The 24,216-nt window shown below is 34.0% G+C and overlaps 1 protein-coding gene across 1 annotated transcript in view; it reads right to left on the reverse strand.

Annotated features, from left to right (window-relative positions):
• LOC134230319 (Fanconi anemia group A protein-like) overlaps nucleotides 1–24,216 on the reverse strand; it is a 146,177-nt gene that overhangs the window by 58,679 nt on the left and 63,282 nt on the right. Inside the window, exons 25-29 of the mRNA XM_062712088.1 lie at nucleotides 8,723–8,851; nucleotides 8,545–8,638; nucleotides 6,093–6,217; nucleotides 3,931–4,027; nucleotides 2,358–2,414 (exon numbers count right to left, since the gene is read on the reverse strand). Coding sequence (XP_062568072.1) covers nucleotides 2,358–2,414; nucleotides 3,931–4,027; nucleotides 6,093–6,217; nucleotides 8,545–8,638; nucleotides 8,723–8,851 — 502 coding nt within the window. The remainder of the gene's footprint in view (nucleotides 1–2,357; nucleotides 2,415–3,930; nucleotides 4,028–6,092; nucleotides 6,218–8,544; nucleotides 8,639–8,722; nucleotides 8,852–24,216) is intronic.

The following is a 24,216-nucleotide window of genomic DNA, read 5'->3' on the forward strand; positions in this document are numbered from 1 at the left end:
ACAAACATCCATTTATTTATTTTACAAACTTTAAATCTTACAAAATTCAGTAGACTTATTGTTTTTTTAAATCAGCCAAGACTTATAGCTAGGCTACAAAAATGTATGTGCGTAGCCTAGTGAACGTTTCCAAATACTGAGCAGTGCTGATTATATTATAATCTTATTGCATCAATATCATATTGAAACATTTTAGGAATCAAATATGACAAGTAGTTGAATGATTCATGTTTCACAGAGCCTTAGAAAAAGCATGTTCCATTCAGTTAATTCTAATGTAATTTTACATCGTCATACCGATCAAAACAAACCAGAAATCGAAAACACAAATGCCCACATTATGTAAAATCTATGTAGAAATTCTTCATTAAATACATTTCTATAGTGGTGAAATACATTTCCTACAAACATTATCCAAATTTTAAACATAAATATAGCCTTACCGACTTCAAAATCTCCATTTTTGGTCTCAGCATTTCAATCACAACAATTTTCAAATCGTCTCCGTAAAAATCCGCGCTTCGTTGTTGACCAATCGTTGACGTTGAAAGAGTCACGTGATTAAAAAAATAAATAAATAAATACAGAATTAGTTCATAAAAATATCAGAAATTCTCTTAATAATGTTTTTAAAATCATTAAATTTATTTTGAAGCCGTTTTTGTGCAGTATTCGATATCTAGCTCTACCATAATTGCGACCGCCATATTGTGTAATAATCGTCGCCGCCATTTTGTTTGTTTGTTTTTTGTTTTCAATAAATTATCGAGTTCAATTTGTAAAGCCACAAGAAATTTTGAAATCCTTGTTAACTGCACAAATCCTAATAAAATTTACAGTCTTCAATCTCAATGTCGAAATATCTTGTATGCAGGCAGCATAGACGTTTGCACATGCTACTTATATTTCGTGCATTGTTTATACCTGTAAACATGATGAAAGTTCTTCGTGATAATAAAACGATAGGCATGGTGCATCTTGGAGGCTTTTGTAATTATATTCATCCCTTGCTATTTCCGTTTATTAGAACTACACGTAGGTGACACTTAATTATCAACTAAATATATCAACTATATTTTACCCTTATTAATTTAACCAGTATTTCTCAATACTCGGTTTTAATCCATTTGTTTACCACCTAGTCAAAATTATCACGTGTGATTTCGTTTTTCCCAGAAACTTCTTGTGAATTTATGTGTAAGTTTCCACTGCACCGTCTAGACAACAAAGGTCACCGAGTACAACCACCTGTGTCATTTGAAAAAAACATCGTTTGCAGAGAGAGAGAGAGAGAGAGAGAGAGAGATGTAAAATATAAACAGAATACTTGTTCATTTTAATATACATAACTCCCTTTCCAGAAATTTTACCTTTAAATAATTTAAAATTTCCACAGCCAGAGAGAGAGAGAGAGAGAAAGAGAGAGAGTTATTGCTATACAGATTTACGATGTAATTTCCATCAGGTTTACTAAATCTTGATGATTATAATGAGTTTGGGACATAATTCTGTTAAACATAGAATGGACATAGTATAACAGAAATACAAATACTGTATAAAACACCCCCTCATTTCCTTGCAACAAATGCATACTAATTAAATAGCCATATATTATATATACTCTTATGCGAACACCATAGTTGAATTCTGAATGCTCATATTAGAATATAACTTTCCTAAATCATAAGAATAATTTAATAATTATTTTAATATGAACAAATTGCTAATAGTAACTAATTTGTTAAAAAAATTGTTATAAAATTTCAAAATTAATTTAAACACAATGAGAAAAAAAACTAAGTCCAAATTAGGTACATAAAAAGTACATCCTTATTTTTCTGATTTTGCCAAAAAAGTTTAAGTCCAAGAAAAGTACATTTTTAGTACATTGAGAAAAAACTAAGTCCAAATCAGGTACAAAAAAAGTACAGTGGAAAAAAACTAAGTTCTATAAAGTACAAAAAAAGTACTGTGGAGAAAAACTAAGTCCAAATAAAGTACAAAAAAAGTACATCAGCTTTCAGAGGCTGTCTGGCCAAGTACAAAAAAAGTATACTTTTTCTGACCTTTTTCTAAAAAGCACAAATTTAATACTAAAAAAGTACAATAAAAGTATACTTTTTTGTACTTTATTTCGGTATGGGATTGCAATTTGTTTGTTGTTTTTTTTTTCTCTGTTTTTGTTTGATTTTTATGCTGCAAATTGTTTGATGTAATATAAGTAAATTTAATTAAGCTTAAACTTTGTATTAAGCAATGGATTCAAATTTACAAATTTAAATATAGGCACATTTTGGTATAAATTTTGTCGCAGATAAAAGTAAACTTCCCAAGTAATTTAGTAATAAACAATTTACCTGTAGGATATGTAAGGTAATACTTGTTGGCAAATAACCATGTCTGCATAAAAGTGACTGAAAATAAAGGTTTCTGATTAGTATGTACATGAAGCTAATTTGAATAAATGTGGACAGTGACAGTTATTCAAATGGACAATGTTCAATATATATTTGGTCGTTTCATTGGATATTAAATACATCTATAAAATGACTCTAGTAGAATTCTGAATTGAAAATTATAGAATTACACTGCCTTTCCCATCTAATCTATTACAGATAAAAAAATACACACAAAAAAAAAAAAAAAAACCATCTCCCTTCACCTCATTTAAGGAAAATTGTCCTGAGATCTGTAATTTAAATCAACTTTCACTTTTAAAGAATTATGCATCAGGATTTATTTTTATGAATTGAAAAACCAGTAATTTTTAAAGGTTCTCTGATTCATTGTTACATAAAATTGTGAGATCACAAACCAAAATACCCCCCGCTGGGTTTTTCAGAATTAAGTTTTTCCTTAATAAAGATATGCATCAAACATGAATTATGAAATTTTTCTTCCAGTGACCTTGAAGTTTCCCAATAACCTTGGGTCAAGGTCATGACACATCCTTGGGTCATGGGCAATCTTTGTGTGAAATGAGAACCTACCAAGTTTATCCATAAGAAAGATATGGACCGGACACGAATTATGAAATTTTTTTTCCAGTGACCTTGAACTTCTCCAAATGACCTTGGGTCAAGGTAATGACACACTCTTAGGTCATGGGCAATCTTTGTGTGAAATGAGAACCTACCAAGTTTATCCATAAGAAAGATATGGACCGGACATGAATTATGAAATTTTTCTTCCAGTGACATTGAACTTCCCCAAATGACCTTGGGTCAAGGTCAGGACACACCCTGGGCCATTAGCGATTTTTGTGTGAAATGAGTACCTACGAAGTTTATCCATAAGAAAGATATGGACCAGACACGAATTATGAAATTTTTCTTCCAGTGACCTTGAAGTTCCCCAAATGACCTTGGGTCAAGGTCATGACATACCCTTAGGTCATGGGCAATCTTTGTGTGGAATAGTAGATTCTAATGTCCCTCTGTAAGAAAGATAATGAGCGGACACGATTGCACAGACAGACGGACAGCTGGACGGACGGACAGCTGGACAGACGGACGGACAATTTGATTCCTATATACCCCCCCAAACTTCGTTTGCTGGGGGTATAAATATAAAATTTACAAAATACTTGTTGATAATTTGAAAGACTTATGAAATGCTTGTTTATATGAAAGACTTACGAAATGCTTGTTTATATGAAAGACTTATCAAATACTTGTTAATAATTTGAAAGACTTAAGTAATACTTGTTAATAATTTGAAAGACTTACGAAATACTTGTTAATGATTTGAAAGACTTAAGTAATACTTGTTAATGATTTGAAAAACTTACGAAATACTCGTTAATAACGAAATACTTGTTGATGATTTAAAGACTTACCAAATACTTGTTAATGATTTGAAGACTTACGAAATATTTATAAATAATTTGAAAGACTTACGAAATACCTGTTAATGATTTGAAAGACTTACGAAATACTTGTTAATGATTTGACATGGCAGATCCAGTGCTCCCGACATAGATGGACAGCTGACAAAGATTGAGTATGCAGGTAAACAAGAGATCAATCTACAAAACACAAAATCAATAGCAATATATAATATACACAAATCAATAAAATACATGATATACACAAAATATTATGAAATTTCCAAAACTCAACAACTACCTACTTTAAAAGTTCTATGCATACAGAATAAAATTAAATGATAACAAGAGGCCCATGGGCAACATTGCTCACCTTAGCACTGTGACTTGGAAAAAAAATGAATTTTTATCGAAAAGTTTATATCCATGATTTAAACAAACATAATTCTACACTACTTTCATAAAAATATGACTAATCAGATGATTTTTCAAGATGTTTTTCCTATACATTAAAACTCATTTAGTACGAACACAGGTATTGCGAATTCACGAATTAAGCGAATATATCTTGCATCCCCAGCTATATTTGATAAGTCCCAGTGACTTTGTTACAACCAAGTTTTACTGTATCTATTTCTATGTAAAACTTTGATCGCCCATTATGGCCCCACCCTACCCACGAAGGTCATGAATTGAACAAACTGCAATCTTCACTATCAGAGGATGCTTCTACATGAGCTTTACCTTTCCTGGCCCAGTGGTTCTTGAGAAGATTTTTAAAAGATGCCAGTATTTGTTAACTAATTCCTAATTATCTCCTCTTGAAAGTGGGCATGGCCTTTCATTTGAACAAACTTGATTCGCCTTCACCCAAGAATATTTTGTGGCAAGTTGGTTGAAATTGGCCCAGTGGTTATTGAGAAGATGAAAATGTGAAAAGTTTACAGACAGATGGACCGAAGTCAGACAAAATGTGATCTGAAAAGCTCACTTGAGGACAGGTTGGTTAAATTCAAAACTCAACTATAATAATATTTTCAATACATTGTATAACCCATAGAAAAGAAATCAATTTTGTAGCAAAACAGGGTGACATTGCTTTCATATCTAATCCGAACAGTTTTCTTCACATGAACAAGGAAACTAAATACACTTCCCATGAATCCAAGATCAAAGTCAGTTTTGACAGAGATATGGTGGTCAATTAACACATGAATTTAATATCAATTTGGTAGCAAAACAGGATGGCATTGTTTTCATAACTAATTATCCAAATAACTAATCCTAACAGTTTTTTTTTACATGAACAAGGAAACTAAATACACTTCCCATGAATCCAAGATCAAAGTCAGTTTTGACAGAGATATGGTGGTCAATTAACACATGAATTTAATATCAATTTGGTAGCAAAACAGGATGGCATTGTTTTCATAACTAATTATCCAAATAACTAATCCTAACAGTTTTTTTTTACATGAACAAGGAAACTAAATACACTTCCCTTGAATCGAAAGTCATAGTTATGATGGAGATATCATAGTCAATTAACACATGAACTAAATAACAAATACCTTTAATATGTTGATGAAAAAAAGACATTGTCTCTTGTTTGTAACATGCTTTGTGTTTTGTGAACTTTATTAATTTCATTCTTAAATATTAATTTACTTTCGTTTTTTAAGATTAGAGTTTCAAAATAAACAAGAGATGTTTGCAAAACACTTTTGCCCCCCTCCCCCCCAATTGGATTTTTTCTAAGTCCAAAAGGGTAAATGGTGCAATCCTACCCAAATCAGAACTTGACCTAGATATTCAGCTGAAAAATCTGTAAACTAAATTTCATTTCAATATGTGCAATCTCTGCAAAGAAAATGAACGGAAACTGCAAACAAGTGGAATTTTTGTAAGTCCAAGGGGCATAACTCTAACAAAAAGGGTGCGATCGTACCTAAAACAGAACTTGACTTAGACATTTAGCTGAAAAATCTGTATAACTCTTCGAATGAGGGCATAATCAGTTAGTTGTTGCATTAATTCATGTGCACCAAAGCCGCAGGTTGCACAGTGATAAACCTGTTAACACTGCTGTCTGTTTATAATACACACTACACAGAAGTGAAACACTGTTGACCAGTCAAACCTGTTGTAACCCAAACTTAATCAGGTTTTAAAACTGATATGAAAAATATTAGCCAAAAATACAACTCCTTGATAGGTTTTCTATCATCATTACAATGACCACAGACTTTAGGAAACAGATTTCTACCTGACTGCTGTCTGTATGTAGAACTCTTGGTTAAGTCTGGAACCTCTCTCCTCCATCATGTCCTGTATTTTTTGTGCCAGCCAAGCATCACACTTATCATCAGGCTCCAGATAGGAAATCAAAGTCTACAGCATCAAAGCATTTTAATTATTTTCATATTTACACAAAACATAACTTTTTAATGAAAATTTATTTGGAAGATAAAAAGCTAATGAGTAGATCATTCAACCTTAAACATATAAATTATATTTTCATGAACTTTCTCAATTCACACAAAAACATATTAACTGTTAATCAATCATGTAAGAATATTGACTTGAAAATGTGAAAAACAATGGGCCAACTGGCGACTTCACTCACATTATCTACAAAACATTACATTGTATGTTAACAAATTTCAATTAAAGCAATAACTATGAAAGCAACCACTTAAAGCGGCAATACGGCTGCAAGTCGTCCTTTTTCATTCAAATTTACCCAACATATTTTTCAGGAATAAGGTAAAATGTTGAAGTAAGCATTTTGAGAAAAATAAATATTCTCTCCTCATACAAAATTAATGTAATTATAATCTGCCGGAAAATCAAGGGTCGTACAACTTAGATCTCTTTACTTGCACCACGTGAATTAGAAATTGGCACGTGCATACAATGCAGGGTTTACAATTATAATGGAATATTAGGTAAAAGCAATTCTCAGAATCAAAATATCTTAATGTGACCAAGTAATTACATATTTTAATTCATATATTTATTTAGGCTAATACCGTACTCACTTTTGTTAACTTATTTCTTATTCGATTATTGAATTTAGTGAGTATGATTCTAATATTTTGTAAAGGCTTTTGTCGAACACTCTTTGTAATCTCATTCCTGACTGGCGTATTTTTAAAATCAACTCAATCCACTTGCGCAGTAGGTCTGGGTATAAATACTCATGTTCGATTGAAATTACTTGTCCCGCCAGCCAGTTTTTCAAGGTCACACTTCTCGAGGCCGTGCTGTCCGTAAAGGTATTTGCTATTGAAACGCTTTTCTTTTTTCATAACTTGTTATTTTTTCTCATAATTTATTATTTTCATTCTATTTTGTTATAATTTATGTATATTCTTTTTATAGACACATGCCATTGTCGTTTGTTGCTGTTTAATAAAGATTTAATCTAAACGTGACCTGGTCTTGTTACTGCTCGGTTACATAAACTCTCCAGTAAATTAATAATCATTAACATTTTAGTCTGCATTCAGACGAATTTAACATTGATTAAATACAAATGTTGACGTTTTGTGCATTGGGGTGCAGGAAAGGAAAATCCACCAAATCAATGCGTCATCGCAACAAAATGTCAAACAAAATATCTTTCTGCAGTTCCAATACAATTTGCACTTCAAATGGCAATAATTTTTATATGTCATAAGTGCATTTTTATGTTGAGTTTTTTCTTTAAAAGCCATGGAGATACGAGAAATGATAGCATATGTATCAACAAACCTATAGGGTAGAACCTTCACAAGCCCCACGTGAATGTCGCCGAGATCCCGTTTCTTCTTCATTCAATGATTATATTAATCTCCCAACTAAATTTTTGTCAGGAAAGTTGCTGTTTAATTTCAAGCTCTATTTTTGGTTTCGTTTTTTGTTTTGGTCGATTTTGTCAATGTAGCAGGCCTACCGGGCTTCCCTCTCTTACCATGCTGTTTTGTTTATGAAAACTATACGCATGCGTGTATAACATGGAATGTGGAACCTCGAACACGTTGCGATGTATATGTTTATGGACCATAAATAATTATTTATTTTAATGAAATAATCAGAATTATTTACTTTTGAAATTTGTAATTTTCTGAAAGTGTATACATTTATGAGTATGAAAAAAATTCCAAATCCTATAGGAAAATTTTAACAAGTCTGTTTTTGAAGAGATGCGCCGTATTGTCACTTTAAATCTTGTCATTTCTGGTTTCAAACCTGCTGCCCATGCTACATAAATGATCATCTCACCCAAAACTGTTTTCAAATTGTGGAAAATAAATTACTGAAGGATTTCACTTTCATTTACCCTAACAGTGTTCCACACTACAGAGACAACCTTGTTTAAAGTCAGCATTTCGTAAATTCTATTGTCATTATTCCTACCTTGTTAGCATATGATATCATAAGATCATATTTTGGCTTGTTTCATAACCAACTGTTAGGCCATTTTTTTCTTTTTACTGAATAAGACTTGGAAATGTTCCTTCTAACTGATTATTACACAGGGCCCAGGACAGGTGTTACCGGTCAACAGAGGATGCTTATTCCTCAAAGGCACCTGATCCCACTTCTGAGATTTCAAGGGGTCTCTGTTTTATGCTCTCTCCACAGATTTTTTGAGATTGATCGTTGTTCGTTATTTTCACTTTAATTTTTCTTTATATAGCAGTGCTTTATAACAGACAGATGTGATTAAGTACCTGTAGGGTGGCAGTGAAGTGGTGTTGTGTGTCTGTCTGTCTGAGGTTTTCTCCCTCCTTGCACTTACAAACTGGTGCTGGAACAACAACCTGTCTACACATAAAATACACTGTCCTTTGTACATCTGATATCAAAATACTGTAATGAAATAAAGACAAAAGGCAGTCATTTATGTACCTTTGAAAATTAAGCAGGAGTTCTGTAAACAGCTCACTACATAATATAAGACATCTTTCATTCATAGACTGTTCAACTGAATCATCCATCAGGTAGACATTGAAGACAGTATCATACACATATGTCTGCCTGAAATTAAGCAATTTATCCTTTAGATACTGTTAACTCTTCCTACAAACAGAGAATCCCCCCCCCTTCCCCCTTCCCAACTCCAATCTGGAGAACACAAAACTAAACTGGATATCAAAGCGACTATCCTTCTTCTGTGCTATGTTATAAATATTAAATGATAACTAAAAGAAAGTTACCAAGAATTTCAAACAAGAGGTGTTTGGGAAACATTTATGCCTTCCAACCTCCTTGGACATACATTATAGGGTTAACAAGCCAGTGTATATGGAAACGAAATTGATTTTTTGAACTTAAAATCAATAGGGGTCATCTACAAGTACAACTGTAGATTCCTTAATATTCATGAGTACTTTTTATTGCGTACTGGCTCTTAAACTTCAAATCCCATAAATATTATTCATGAATGGACAGATGATCAATAGAATTTAAATGGATTTCAGCGCACTAAAAATGAAATCGAGTAATACATAATTTCGCTTTTTCGCGAACTTATGCTGAAAATTAATTCCTCATATATAATTAGGAATCTACAATATCTGAGATGCATCAACTGCAAATAATAGGATTTTTTATAAGTCCAAGGAACATAACACTGTCAAAAATTGCTCAATTGTACTCAAAATAGAACCTGACCTAGATATATGGTATTCCAAATTTCATTTCAGTATGTGCAACCTCTGCAAAGAAAGTGAATGGAAACTGCAAATAATTGGAATTCATCTACGTCCACCAGGTATAACTCTATCAATCATTGCTTTACCAAACCCAAAACAGACCTAGATATTCAAATGATAAATCTGTACACATACCAAATTTCATCAGTATGTGCAACCTCTGCAAAGAAAATGAACGAAAACTGTTTGTGGACCGACAGATAGCAGCAAAGCAATATGCCTTCCCTTCTTCAAAGAGGAAGGGGGATATAAATTGTCCCTTAACACAGAGATGCTTTGCATCAAGTTAGGTTGACAACGGTCTGCTGTTTCTCAAAAAGTAAAACGTGAAAAAACAAGAGGCCCAGGGGCCACATCGCCCAGGGTCCTACCCTCCCTAACCCCAAGGGCCATGATTTGAACAAGTTTAAATCTTCAATACATGAGCATGAGAAGGATTTTTCCTTTATTTTTCTATGTAAATCTTTGATCGACCTTTGTGGCCCCACCCTATCCCCGGGGAGGGGGGGGGGGTAATAATTTAAACAAACTAAAATCTACACTAAGGAGGATGATTCCATGTAAATATCACTAATCATAGCTTTGAAGTACATTGGGAAAGATTTCCCAATATATTCCTATGTAAAACTTTCATCGGACATTGTAGCCCCGCCCTACCCCCAGTTGTCATGATTTGAACAAATTCGAATCTACATTACCTGAAGATGATTCCATAAGAGTTTCATCTTTCCTGGCCCAGTGGTTCTTGAGAAGATTTTTAAAGATCTTTCCTACATATTCCTATGTAAAACTTTGATCTGCCATTGTAGCCCCAACCTACCCCCAGGGTCATGATTTGAACAAACTTGAATCTACACTACCTGAAGATGATTCCACATGAGTTTCATCTTTCCTGGCCCAGTGGTTCTTGAGAAGAAGATTTTTTAAAAATGCCATTAATTTTTCACTAATTCATAATTATCTCCCCTTGGAAGAGGGTGTGGTCCTTCATTTGAACAAACTTGAATCCCCTTTACCCAAGGATATTTTGTAGCAAGTTTGGCCCAGTGGTTCTTGAGAAGAAGATGAAAATGTGAAAAGTTTATGACAACGACGACAGACAATGGACAAATTTTGATCAGAAAAGCTCACTTGAGCCTTCGGCTCAGGTGAGCTAACAAGAGGCCCATGGGCCACATTGCTCACCTGAGTAACTTCGCTGATGTAGTTTTTTTATCAGATTTCCCCTCTTGCTATACATATCGTGCCCCCCCCCACCCCTTCCTTTTCATGATTTTGATACTTTAGAATCTACACTACCCCATGCAGGATGCTTCTACATGAGTTTCAGCTTTCCTGGCCCAGTGGTTTTTGAGAAGATGATTTTTAAAGATTTGTTCTGTATATTTCTAGGTTAAACTTTGATTTCCTATTGTAGCCCTGCCCTAGCCCCGGGGGTCATGATTTTAACAATTGAATATCTACACTACCCAAGGATGCTTCCACATAAGTTTCAGCTTTCCTGGCACAGTGGTTCTTGAGAAGAAGATTTTTAAAGATTTATTCTATAATTTCTATGTTAAACTTGGATTCCCTAAAGTGGCCCCGGCCTATCCCCAGGGGTCATGATTTTAACAATTTAATATCTACACTACCCAAGGATGCTTCCACATAAGTTTCAGCACTCCTGGCCCAGTAGTTCTTGAGAAGATTTTAAAGATTTGTTCTATCATACATGTTAACTCTACCGATTTAGGCGGGAGTCTACCGCTTTTTCACTCCATCTCCCGCCTACCGATTTAATTCAGAAATCTACCGCTTTTCTACAAAAGTTGCGTCTAAAGTATTTTTGGTTCGCTTGGGTATCCATTTTTGAAGCCACTCTCATAAAATCTCGTTAGATATCGCGTGATTTGACTCAGAAGCATACAAACGCTTTTTTTTGTATCGATGTGTACACAGATTTCAAGCACGAATTTGACAACGACAACAGCACAAGATTACCAGTGATTACATTGGTTACGATAAATTTAGTCAACATCACTGCCATGAAAAAGGAGATATAGCTTTTAAAAATTGGATGAAAACGTTTGGCATCGTCTATAAAAGCACAGGAGCTCACAATTTTATCAATAAAGTCAATAGAAATCACTCTATTGACCAAGCCATGTGGCACATCTCTACTTTCGTTTTCGATCATCGCGGGAAATCTGATTTATATAACGAAAGATAAGAACTTGTTTTAGATATAGTTTAAACCATGTCATCATTTGTTTTGTTTAACAACTGAATGAACATTCAGAATTATTGCTTCTAGGCTATATTGGCAAAGATCACTCTTCAAAAGGCTAAGTTAAACAGCCAATCTAAGCAAAATGATGAGCATGAAAAATATTTGAATTTGTACAATTTATGTCAAACTTAAGATGTTTCTGTCTTCTTCTTTGCAGTTGATATTTAAGATTAATTATTGTAGGTTTCATTTAAGGCTACATACATGTAAATATTACATGAAATTTGTCAGTAATCCAAGCGTAAAACAACGCACACGCAATGCTACCGCTTTTGAGGTATGAATCTCCCTATTTTTCATCACAATAGGTTAACATGTATGGTTCTATATATTTCTATGTAAAACTTGGATTCCCTATTGTGGCCCCGGCCTACCAGCGGGGGTCATGATTTTAAGAAATTAATATTTACACTACCCAAGGATGCTTCCACATAAGTCCAGCATTCCTGGCCCAGTGGTTCTTGAGAAGTAGATTTTTAAAAATTTTTAATTCATGTTTTGCATTGAAATCAAGATAAGGCTTTTTTTTTTAATAAATAAAAATATAATTTTGTAGAAACTAGAATAGGTCTAATTCATTTTTTTATTGTGTATATAAACATGTGATTTTCCATACACATTAAAAAAAATAATTTAATATCCACACTACCCAAGAATGCTTCCACACAAGTTTCAGCTTTCCTGGCCCAGTGGCTCTTGAGAAGAAGATTTTTAAAGGTTTGTTCCATATATTTCTATGTGAAACTTCGATTCCCTATTGTGGCCCCGCCCTATCCCCGGGGGTCATGATTTTAATAATTGAATATATCTAGACTACCCAAGGATGCTTCCATATAAGTTTCAGCATTCCTGGCCCAATTGAGAAGAAGATTTTTTTAATGACCCCACCCTATTTTTGTCTTTTCTTGATTATCTCCCCTTGTAAGGGGACTTGGCCCTTCATTTTAACAATTTAAATTCCTCTTCACCCAAGGATGCTTTGTGCCAAGTTTGATTAAAATTGGCCCATTGGTCCTTGAGAAGAAGACTAAAATGTGAAAAGTTTACAGATGGACAACTGACAAAATGTGATCAGAAAAGCTCACTTGAGCCTTCGGCTCAAGTGAGCTAAAAACATATGGACAGAAGCTTTTGTACAGGTGAGCTAAGAAAGGAAGTCATTCAGACAGATATTAACACCCTGTAAAGGTGTTAACCATGTTCTTTTGAAAAAGCGCCTTCACGATCTTACAGACATTTACTTCTTATATAATCGTGCAGACATAATAACACTTTAGCATGAAGTATTTAAAAAAGCCAGACAGAATTAATAACAAATTAACACGCCTTAGAAATCAAAACATCAAATGGGATTGGTGATCATGGTACAATTTTTGTATAGGTCTTAGATTTCAACCATTCTTACCCATAAGTAAATGCACAATCATCTAAATTTTTTTCATTTTTTTAAACATCCTTTTATATGTTTTTTTTAAATTCATGTTTTGCATTGAAATCAAGATTAGGCTTTTTTATAAATTAAAATATAATTTTGTAGAAATTAGAATAGGTCTAATTCATTTTTTGTTGTTGTGTATATAAACATGTGATTTTCCATACACATTAAAAAAAACATTGGTAATTAAAGAATACAAAGCTCACGTGAACAAAGTTCATCTATTTAGTTAGGCAAATGTCACATTATATATTTTTTTTTCTAGTTAGTGGGCATTTTGAGATGAATTTCCATCCAAGTTTGATTTTTTAGGACTTATGGTTACTTGGGCCTGCTTCAAAAACTTGAATCTATTCATTCATCAACAAATATGTCAGTCAGTTCAAAAATTTGGAGCAAGTCTGTAAATTTCCATCCTAAGGTCCAGAAACATTACCCTTGTCACTCATCAGGAAAATGTACCGTATATACTCAACTATAGGTCGGTATTTTGGGAGTTAAATTTTTTCCATTATTCAGTGAAATGTAGTATTTATATATGTTTCCGACGATTAGTGAAGATCAAGCAAGTTTAATCATAACAGGCCAAAAATTACTGAGCTAGTCCAGAAACATTACCCTTGTCACTCATCAGGAAAATGTATGTCCCACTCAGCATCCAAAGCAAGTCTGGAAGTGTCCATCCCTACATCATCCAAGCCCATTGGCTGAGTATGGCTATATTCACTCATCTTGAAAATGAAGGCCAGATTCAGCATCCATAGCAGATTGGGTAGAATCAATCCCAAGATATATTATCCATGCATGTTTGATTTTGGTAGGTTTTCTAGATACTTGATAACAGACCTGCTCCAAAAACTTTATCCTGGTTCACTTTATATCTGGAAAATGTAGTTCAGATCCAGCATCTGAAGCAAGTCTGGTAGTATGCATCCCTACGTATCATCCACACAAGTTTGGTCAAGTAGAGTCTATATTAACTAGGGAACAGACCTGATCCTAAAACAAAGCTAAATCCATTACAGATGCTGGGGTATAGCAGATATAGACCAGATCCTAAAACAAGGCTAAATCCATTACAGATGCCGGGGTATAGCATATATTTTTTTGCTCATCTCAACTTTGTCAAGGTGAGGTAGAAAAACATGTTTATCAATTTTTCAGATGTAAAAATGCAGATCAAGATTTATGAATGTTATGCCTAGTTTTATATACTTGAGGATTTTCACAATGATAAATCTGTATACCAAATTTAATCAGTATGTACAACCTCTGCAAAGAAAATGAATGGAAACTGTTTGTGGACTGACGGATAGCAGCAAAGCAATATGCCCTCCTTTCTTCAATGAGGATGGGGGGAAGGGGGTGGGGGATAAAAATTGTCCCTTAACCCAGAGATGCTATGTGTCAGGTTAGGTTGAAAATGGTCTGCTGGTTCTCAAAAAGAAGTAAAACGAGAAAAAACAAGAGGCCCAGGGGCCACATCGCTCACCTGAGGACATCGGCTAGGAAAAAGCACAGATCAGATCAGAACTGAAAAGTGTACGGGGGGGGGGGGGGGGGGGGGGGGGCGCCACATCGCTCACCTGAGCACATCCGCTAGGAAAAAGCACAGATCAGATCAGAACTGAAAAGTTTACGGGGGGGGTGGGGGGGGGGGTCCTACCCTCCCTACCCCAAGCAGCCATGATTTGAACAAGTTTAAATCTTCAATACATGAGGATGCTTTAACAGGTCAATATGACTAAACATAACTTTTCTGTTCTTGGGATTTTTCCTTTATTTTTCTATTTAAAACTTTGATCGGCCATTGTGGCCCCACCCTACCCCTGGGGGTCATAATTTGAACAAACTTAAATTTACACTACCTGAGGACAATTCCACATGAGTTTCATCTTTCCTGGCCCAGTGGCTCTTGAGAAGAAGATTTTTAAAGATTTTTCCTATATACCCCTAGTATGTAAAAATTTGATCGGCCATTGTGGCCCCACCCTACACCTGAGGGTCATGATTTGAACAAACTTGAATTGACACTACCTGAAGATGATTCCACACGAGCTTCATCTTTCCTGGCCCAGTGGTTCTTGAGAAGATTTTTTAACAAGAGGCCCAAGGGCCTTGAATCGCTCTTCTGATAAATTGTACAATCTATCACTTCTATTTGAAGCCTCTTACTCTAAGTATCCTAAGATGCATGAACTGACAAAGTTTGACGATTCTTTGCCAGTTAGGACTGAAGATATTTCAGTATAGCTATAAAATACCATAAGTAGGACATGGTGACCTACTTTTTGATTTGAAACTTTCTGAGGAATCAAGATGCATTACTTGACAAAGATTAATGGTTCTAAGCCAACAAGTACCTCAAATATTAAAGTAGATCACTGTGACCTTCTTATGCTTGACATTCTCCGAGGACCAAAGATGCATCAACTATCAGAGTTTGATGATTCTAAGCCAATAAGAACCAGAGATACTTAAATAAAGCCATAAAATGTCAAAAATAGGTCACCGTGACTTACTTTTTGGGCGACATTTTCCGAGGACCCAAGATGCATCAACTGACAATGTTTGATGATTCTAAGCCAATAACTATCTGAGATAATTAAAAGTAAGTCACAGTGACCTACTTTTTGGTCGACATTCTCCGAAAACCCAAGATGCCTCAACTGACAATGTTTGATAACTCTAAGCCAAAAAGTACCTAAGATATAACCATAAAATGTCAAAACTAGGTCACCGTGACCTACTTTTTGGTCGTCGTTCTCCGAAAGACCAACTTGCATCAAATGACAAAGTTTTGATAATTCTAAGCCAAAAAGTACCTAAGATACTTAAATATAGCCTTAAAATGTCAAAAGTAGGTCACCATGACCTCGTTTCTAATCAACATTTTAAGAGGGCCCAAGATGCATCAACTGACAAGGTTTCATGATTCTAAGCCAATAAGTACCTGAGATAATCAAAAGTAGGTCATTGTGACCTACTTTTTAGTCGACATTCTCCGAAAACCCAAGATGCCTCAACTGACAACATTTGACAATTCTAGGCCAATAAGTACCCAGGATAAGTAAATATAGCCATATAATTCAAAACTAGGTCACAGTGACCTACTTTTTGGTGAACATGTTCCGAAAACCCAAGTTGCATCAACTGACAAAGTTTGATGATTCTAAGCCAAAAAGTACCTAAGATACTGAAATATAGCCATAAAAATTTCAAAACTAGGTCACAGTGACCTACTTTTTGGTCGACATTCTCCGAAAGCCCAAGTTGTATCAGCTTACAAAGTTTGATGATTATAAGCCAAAAAGTACCTAAGATACTTAAATATAGCCATAAAATGTCAAAAGTAGGTCACAGTGACCTACTTTTTGGTCGACATTTTCTGAAGACCCAAGATGCATTGTTACAACGCACTTTGAAAAATTACGCACTTTGAAAAAATTTTTCAAAGTGCGTTAAGTTTTGGGACCAGGTTAACGCACTTTGAAAAATTTTTTCAAAGTGCGTTGAATTTGGGACCAAATCAACGCACTTTGAAAAAATTTTTCAAAGTGCGTTAAAACTGTACATCATAATTTTACACCATGTAAACATTTAACGCACTTTGAAAAAATTTTCATGAAACAAAAGGAATTATACTTATATTTTAGAAAAAGACAACAGTATTATCCCCTCGCAACGTATGATGGGATATAGTGATGCGATTATGTGTGTTATTACTTTATGTGTATGTTAGTTTTTTTCTGTGTGGAATTGACGTAATTTGTATTGGGATCGATGTCAAATGATTTACTGAACATGCTTTTTTGGGAAGGAATGCTCCGCTTTGCGGTGCCCTTACTTTGATGTGTTTCTTTCTAAAAACTGATGGATTGAAGAAAACCAAGAAACGGAAAACGAAGAAAAGACTGGCTGAATTAAGGTTTATCAGCTCAACTCTTTATCATTCCCACCCAGATATATCTATTTTTATAACTCGTTACCTTAAGTGTCAATGATATTTGAAAAAAAGAGAGCACTCTAAATACAGTATAAGCACTGTACAAGGAAGTCTGTAGTAAATCGAAATTTTGTTCTTTTCAATCTCAAAGTGTATTTATGTTCATTTTCAGGAAAATCAGAATATTAATTACTAGCTGTAAATTCCTTATTTTTCGCGAGTGTTTTTATCGCGAACTGGCTCTCAAATGTCAAATCGCTAGAATTATAATTCGCGAATGAACGGTTAATGAACAGATTTTACATAGATTTAAGCACCAGAAAAATAAAAGCGGGTAATATTTTTTTCGCGAGTGATACTTCTCGCGAAATTACGCAGAAATTAATTCCTCGCTTATATTAAGGAATCTACAGTACCTGTCTGCTTTTCGATGTTAATTTGATACCATATCTGATAATTTCTCTGTTAAACTCCAGGTATTTAAAAACACAAGTTTTGCCAAAATTATAGAGTTATTTCTCTTTGGTATCCCAAATAAGTAAGGTTTTATGAAAATTCATATAAATATCTATAGATTTTTTTAGGATCATTCCAATATGTTAACTTTTGAGAATTGACTAAGAGATAGGCGGAAGAACAATACTATCGTTCGTAGTTCTTTACGACATTGAATGTTGACTTTTTGACCCCAAATTCAAAAGGGGTCTTCCTAAGGCCACAGGGATTCTGTTATGTTAAATTTCATTGCAAATGTTCAAAGGATTGGCGAGATATCGTGTGGAAACAATAGCGTTACAGAAAGACGGATGGACTGACAGCTAGACGGACGGACTGACAGAGAGACCGAAATTAATATCTCCCACTTTTCAAGCGGGGGACAAAAAGTATCAAATCAGGTTCAAATGATAATTTATCATACCTAAGATTTGTAGGAATATTGACTAAGCCATGCAGAATTTTTTTTTTCAAAGTGCGTTAATATGGTCGATATTAACGCACTTTGAAAAAAAAATTATTTTTTCAAAGTGCGTTAACCTGGTCCCAAAATTTAACGCACTTTGAAAAATTTTTTCAAAGTGCGTAATTTTTTCAAAGTGCGTTGCCACAATGCATCAACTGACAAAGTTTGATGATCATAGGTCTGAAAGTATTCAAAATATGCCTTATGAACAATTTGAAAACAAATGCCTACAAAATTCAACAAGAGGCCCATGGGCCACATCGCTCACCTGAGCAATGTGGATAGAAAAAAAACAGAATCAGTTTATTGTTGAAAAGTTTAAACCCAGTAGTGGTCTAAACCAATCCTTAAAAGGGAGATGGTATGATTTGAACAAAGTTGAATCTTCACTAACTAAGGATGCTTGCATATTTCTTTGATTACCTGTGGCTATACTGCCCTTCACATTTGAACTTACATTGTGGCTCCGCCCTATACAACAATGGGTCACGACTTAAACAAAATTGACTCTACACTACCCAAGAATGCTTCCGTATGAACAGGACTAATCATGGCTTTGCTATTCTTGAAAAGAATTTTAAAGATTTTTTTCTACGTTTCTATGTAAAACTTGGACTCCATGTTGTGGCCCCACCCTACCCCTTGGGGTCATGATTTGAACAAAAATTGAATGTCCACTACCTGAGGATGCTTCCATAAAAATATGATCATTCATGCCTTTACTATTCTTGAGAAGAAGATTTTTTAAGAATTTTCCTACATATTTCAATGTAAAACTTTGATCAGCCATTGAAGCCTCGCCCTACCCCTAAGGGGTCATGATTTGAATACATCTGAATCTGCACTACCTGAGGATGCTTCCATAAAAATATGATCATTCATGTCTTTGCTATTCTTGAGAAGAAGATTTTTAAAGAATTTTCCTATGTATTTCTATGTAAATCTTTGATCGGCCATTTTGGCCCCACCCTACCCCCAGGGGTCATGATTTGAACAAACTTGAATCTACACTACTTGAGGATGCCTCCCTATAAGTTTCATCTTTCCTGGCACCATGGTTCTTGAGAAGAAGATTTTTAAAGAATTTTCCTATATATTTCTATGTAAAAATTTGATCGGCCATTGTGGCCCCGCCCTATCCCCAGGGGTCATGATTTGAACAAACTTGAATCTACACTACCTGAGGATGCTTCCCCATAAGTTTCATCTTTCCTGGCACAGTGGTTCTTGAGAAGAAGATTTTTAAAACATACCATCACATTTTCATTATTTCTTAATTATCTCCCCTTGAATAAGGGCGTGGCCCTTCAATTGAACAAACTTGAATCCCCTTCACCTAAGGATACTTTGTGCCAAGTTTGGTTGAAATTGGCCCAGTGGTTCTTGAGAAGAAGTCGAAAATGTGAAAAGTTTACAACGACGACGACAACGACTACGACGACGACAACGACGACAGACAACGGACAAATTTTGATCAGAAAAGCTCACTTGAGCCTTTGGCTCAGGTGAGCTAAAAAGTAGGTCACAGTGACCTACTTTTTCATAAATATGTTTTAAGGCCCCAAGATGCATCACCTTACAAGATATGGTGAATCTAAACCTCTCTGTATCTGAAATAATGGGATTAAATGTTTTAAAAAAGATGAGTTATAAAATTCAAAAAGTAGGTCACGGTGACCTACCTTTAAGTTGACCTTGTTTAAGGACCCAAGATGCATCAACTGACAAAGTTTGATGATCATAGGCCTTAAAGTGTCCAAAATATGCCTCAAAATCAATTTGAAAACAAAAGCCCGTAAAATTTAAAAAGTAGGTCACCGTGACCTACTTTTGTGTTAACATGATGTGAAGTCCTAAGATGCATCAACTTACAAAATTTGATGATCCTAGTCTTTATAGTAAGCAAAATATCAACGTTTTTATTAAAGTAATATACGCTATAACGTGCGCCATTTTAAAATACGGCTGGAAATTTATATATTTTGTTTACCAATAAAAGTCACGAAAATGCTGTAAATTACACCATTTAAATAAAATTCGTTATAAAGTTATCAAATTATAATTATTTATTATCCTGCAAGGAGAATAATGTCTATTTTTAAGTAAATCCACCACGTGACGCCGTCGCTACTTTTAGATTGATAAACAAACACGGCGTCAAGAAAACGAGGTAAGCCCTTTGAGATACAACTCACTTTTGACATGGATGGCGTGTTACTATTAATATAACTTATCTTTAAATGTAATCAGTATTAACCATCTATACTCTGTTATGACGCATATTAACCTTTTATTAATAATCGTTGTCAAAATGCAACGTGCCTCGTTGTCTATAATTTCCCGTGGACATACGTGTCTATATTTAGACCTACTGTTTACGCACTTCCTTTATCAATATTCATGAAAAGACTGAATTCTTGATTGCAGATATTGCTTTATTGTTCTGTTATTACAACGAGTTTTATAGTTAATTTTGTGGAAATATTATTTTTTCATTACACTTTATGTGTTTCAAATCATTTAATCATTTTGTTTCACATACAAATCGGCATCCATACGGCGTATATTACTTTAAGTGTAAATTTTGGTTAACTTTGAAGTGAACTTGAGACCAAGCCCTTTGCCCCAGGGTCATGCCTTGAACAATTTTTAATCTTTAACATATCCTAAACCTTGTATGTAAGTTTGCTGAAAATCTGCCTGGTGGTTCTGGAGAAGAAGATTTTTTAGCAACCAGTACTTTTGGTTCTATTTTCCTGATTATCTCCCCTTGTTTTAGGGTCCCAACCCTAGTTTTAGTATAAATGGTAGCCCTTGGGCCAAGGATACCCTGTAACAAATTTGACAATGATTGGCCAAGGGGTTCTTGAGTTATGGCCCATATTCTAAAAAGTTAACGCACACCGCACACCGCACAAATGGCCATAGCATTAGCTCTTTGAGCCTTTGGTTCAGAAGAGCTAAAAATGCCATTAATTTTTCACTAATTCATAGTTATCTCCCCTTGGAAAAGGGCATGGCCCTTCATTTGAACAAACTTGAATCCGCTTTACCCATGGATACTTTGTAGCAAGTTTGGTTGAAACTGGTCCAGTGGTTCTTGAGAAGAAGATGAAAATGTGAAAAGTTTACAACAACGACAGACAACGGACAAATTTTGATCAGAAAAGCTCACTTGTGACCTAAAAACATATGGACAAAAGCGTTTGTACAGGTGAGCTAAGAAACGAAGACATTCAGACAGATATTAACACCCTGTAAAGGTGTTAACCATGTTCTTTTGAAAAAGCACCTTAGCGATCTTACATTTACTGCTAATATAATCGTGCAGACATAATAACACTTTAGCATGAAGTATTTAAAAAAGCCAGACAGAATTAATAACAAATTAAAACATCTTAGAAATCAAATATCAAATGGGATTGGTGATCATGGTGCAATTTTTGTATAGGTCTTAGATTTCAACTACTCTTACCCAAAAGTAATGCACACGCATCTAAAGTTTTTTCATTTTTTCAAATGAATATCTTTTTATATGTTTTTAATTCATGTATTGCATTGAAATCAACATAAGGCTTTTTATAAATAAAAATATAGTTGTGTAGAATAGGTCTAATTCATTTTTCTGTTGTGTATGTAAATATGTGATTTTCCATACACATTAAAAAAAACATTGGTAATTAAGGAGGAATGCCACACCAACTTTTTATTTTATAGATCTCTGAGTCAACCTTTTTAAACAATGGTTTCAGCACTGAAAGGCCGACATTAGCTCTAAATCATTTTATATGAATTTTTTCAAAGAAAATGAAAAAATTATTTACATCCAAATTAGATGCTTTCTTGTAAAAATTTTGCTGTAAATGAATGCATCACATAAATACCCAATAAAATATGTAAAGAAAAGCTGTATAGATATTAAAAATTTTTAAATAAAAAATATTTATGAAAATAAAACACATAATTTGTGAATATTTTTTAAACTTGTGGTTAAAATCTTCTTAAAACCAGTCACAATGGGTAGAACCTGTTCATTAATCATATTTATAAAAGAAATTGAAACAAAAGAGCCAAATTTTAGAGAAATTAATCTTTTTAATTTTGGCCAATCCCGATCAAAATTAAACCGATCCCAACCATAATTGTAAATTATTGGAAATAAAGAACATTTCCCTAAGAACACTACTCTGATTGGGTGTAATAAGGGTTAAAACATTATTGAACTTGAAATAAAATAGATTTCTTCATTGTAAATACATGAGGAGTCAATAAATTAGCATTTTATTCATTTTGTGTTAATTTTGATCTAGATCAGTTTAATTTTGATCGGGTTAGGTCCAAATATTAAAAAAATTAATTTCTCTAAAATTTCTCAATTTCATTTCAATTTCTTTTTAAAATATGATTGACAAACATGTTGTCCTAAGTTGTGACCAGTTTTATGGTATTTTTAACCGTAGGTTTAAAAAATATTTACAAATAATGTGTTTTATTTTCATAAATAAATTTTATAAAGAAAAATTAAAAAGCCTAACCAGCCTTTCTTTACATATTTTATTAGATATTCATATGATGCATTCATTTACAGCAAACTTTTAACTCGAAAACAATTTATTTGGATAAAAATAATTTTTTCATTTTCTTTGAAAAAATACAAAAATTCATATAAAATAATTAAGAGCTAATATCGACCTTTCAATGTGTAACATTCCACCTTAAGAATACAAACCTCACTTTTCTAGTTAGGCAAATGTCACACTATATTTTTCTTCTAGTTAGTGTGCATTTTGAGATCAATTTCCATCCAAGTTTGATTTTATGGGACTAATGGTTACTTGGGCCTGCTTCAAAAACTTGAATCTATTCATTTATCAAGAAATATGTCAGTCGATCAGTTCAAACATTTGGAGCAAGTCTGTAAATTTCCATCCTAAGGTTCATTATTCAAGCAAGTTTAATCATAACAGGCCCAAAAATTACAGAGCTAGTCCAGAAACATTACCCTTGTCACTCATCAGGAAAATGTACCGTATATACTCAACTATAGGTCGGTATTTTGGGAGTTAAATTTTTGTCCAAAACTCAATGTCCGACTTATAGGCGAGTCATAAATATACAAGTTTTTCAGTGAAATGTAGTATTTATATATGTTTCCGACGATTAGTGAAGAACAATGTCTATATATGTATAACCATTTATGCATTCAAAGATTATACATAAAGTACAAGTATTAACTTACATGTAATTAAACAGTGTTATTTTTATCTTAACTCTGCATTACGAGCTTATTTGTTTAATGAATCAAAATTAAATATTAGCGTGATTTCAAAAAAAATATTAATATAAACCAAGTAAAACAATCAAAGCATTGATTTCAAATGTCGTCAGGTTTTAGCAAAAAGTTTTATCGACTTATAAGCGGGTCAATGACAAATCCCTCCAAATTAACCCTAAAAAATACAACTGACTTATAGGCCGGCCGACTTATAGGCGAGTATATACGGTATGTCCCACTCAGCATCCAAAGCAAGTCTGGAAGTGTCCATCCCTACATCATCCAAGCCTATTGGCCGAGTATGGCTATATTCACTCATCTTGAAAATGAAGGCCAGATTCAGCATCCATAGCAGATTGGGTAGAATCAATCCCAAGATATATTATCCATGCATGTTTGATTTTGGTAGGTTTTCTAGATACTTGATAACAGACCTGCTCCAAAAACTTTATCCTGGTTCACTTTATATCTGGAAAATGTAGTTCAGATCCAGCATCTGAAGCAAGTCTGGTAGTATGCATCCCTACGTATCATCCACACAAGTTTGGTCAAGTAGAGTCTATATTAACTAGGGAACAGACCTGATCCTAAAACAAAGCTAAATCCATTACAGATGCTGGGGTATAGCAGATATAGACCAGATCCTAAAACAAGGCTAAATCCATTACAGATGCCAGGGTATAGCATATAAGCTCATCTCAACTTTGTCAAGGTAAGGTAGAAAAATAATGGACAGGTTTAAGTCTTCAAATGTTTATCAATTTTTCAGATGTAAAAATGTAGATCAATATTTACGAAT

The sequence above is a fragment of the Saccostrea cucullata genome, unplaced genomic scaffold (genome assembly GCF_032062105.1).
Source record: "Saccostrea cucullata isolate Sc308-1 unplaced genomic scaffold, CSIRO_AGI_Scuc_v1 ctg2080, whole genome shotgun sequence".
Taxonomy (NCBI): Eukaryota; Metazoa; Mollusca; class Bivalvia; order Ostreida; family Ostreidae; genus Saccostrea; species Saccostrea cuccullata.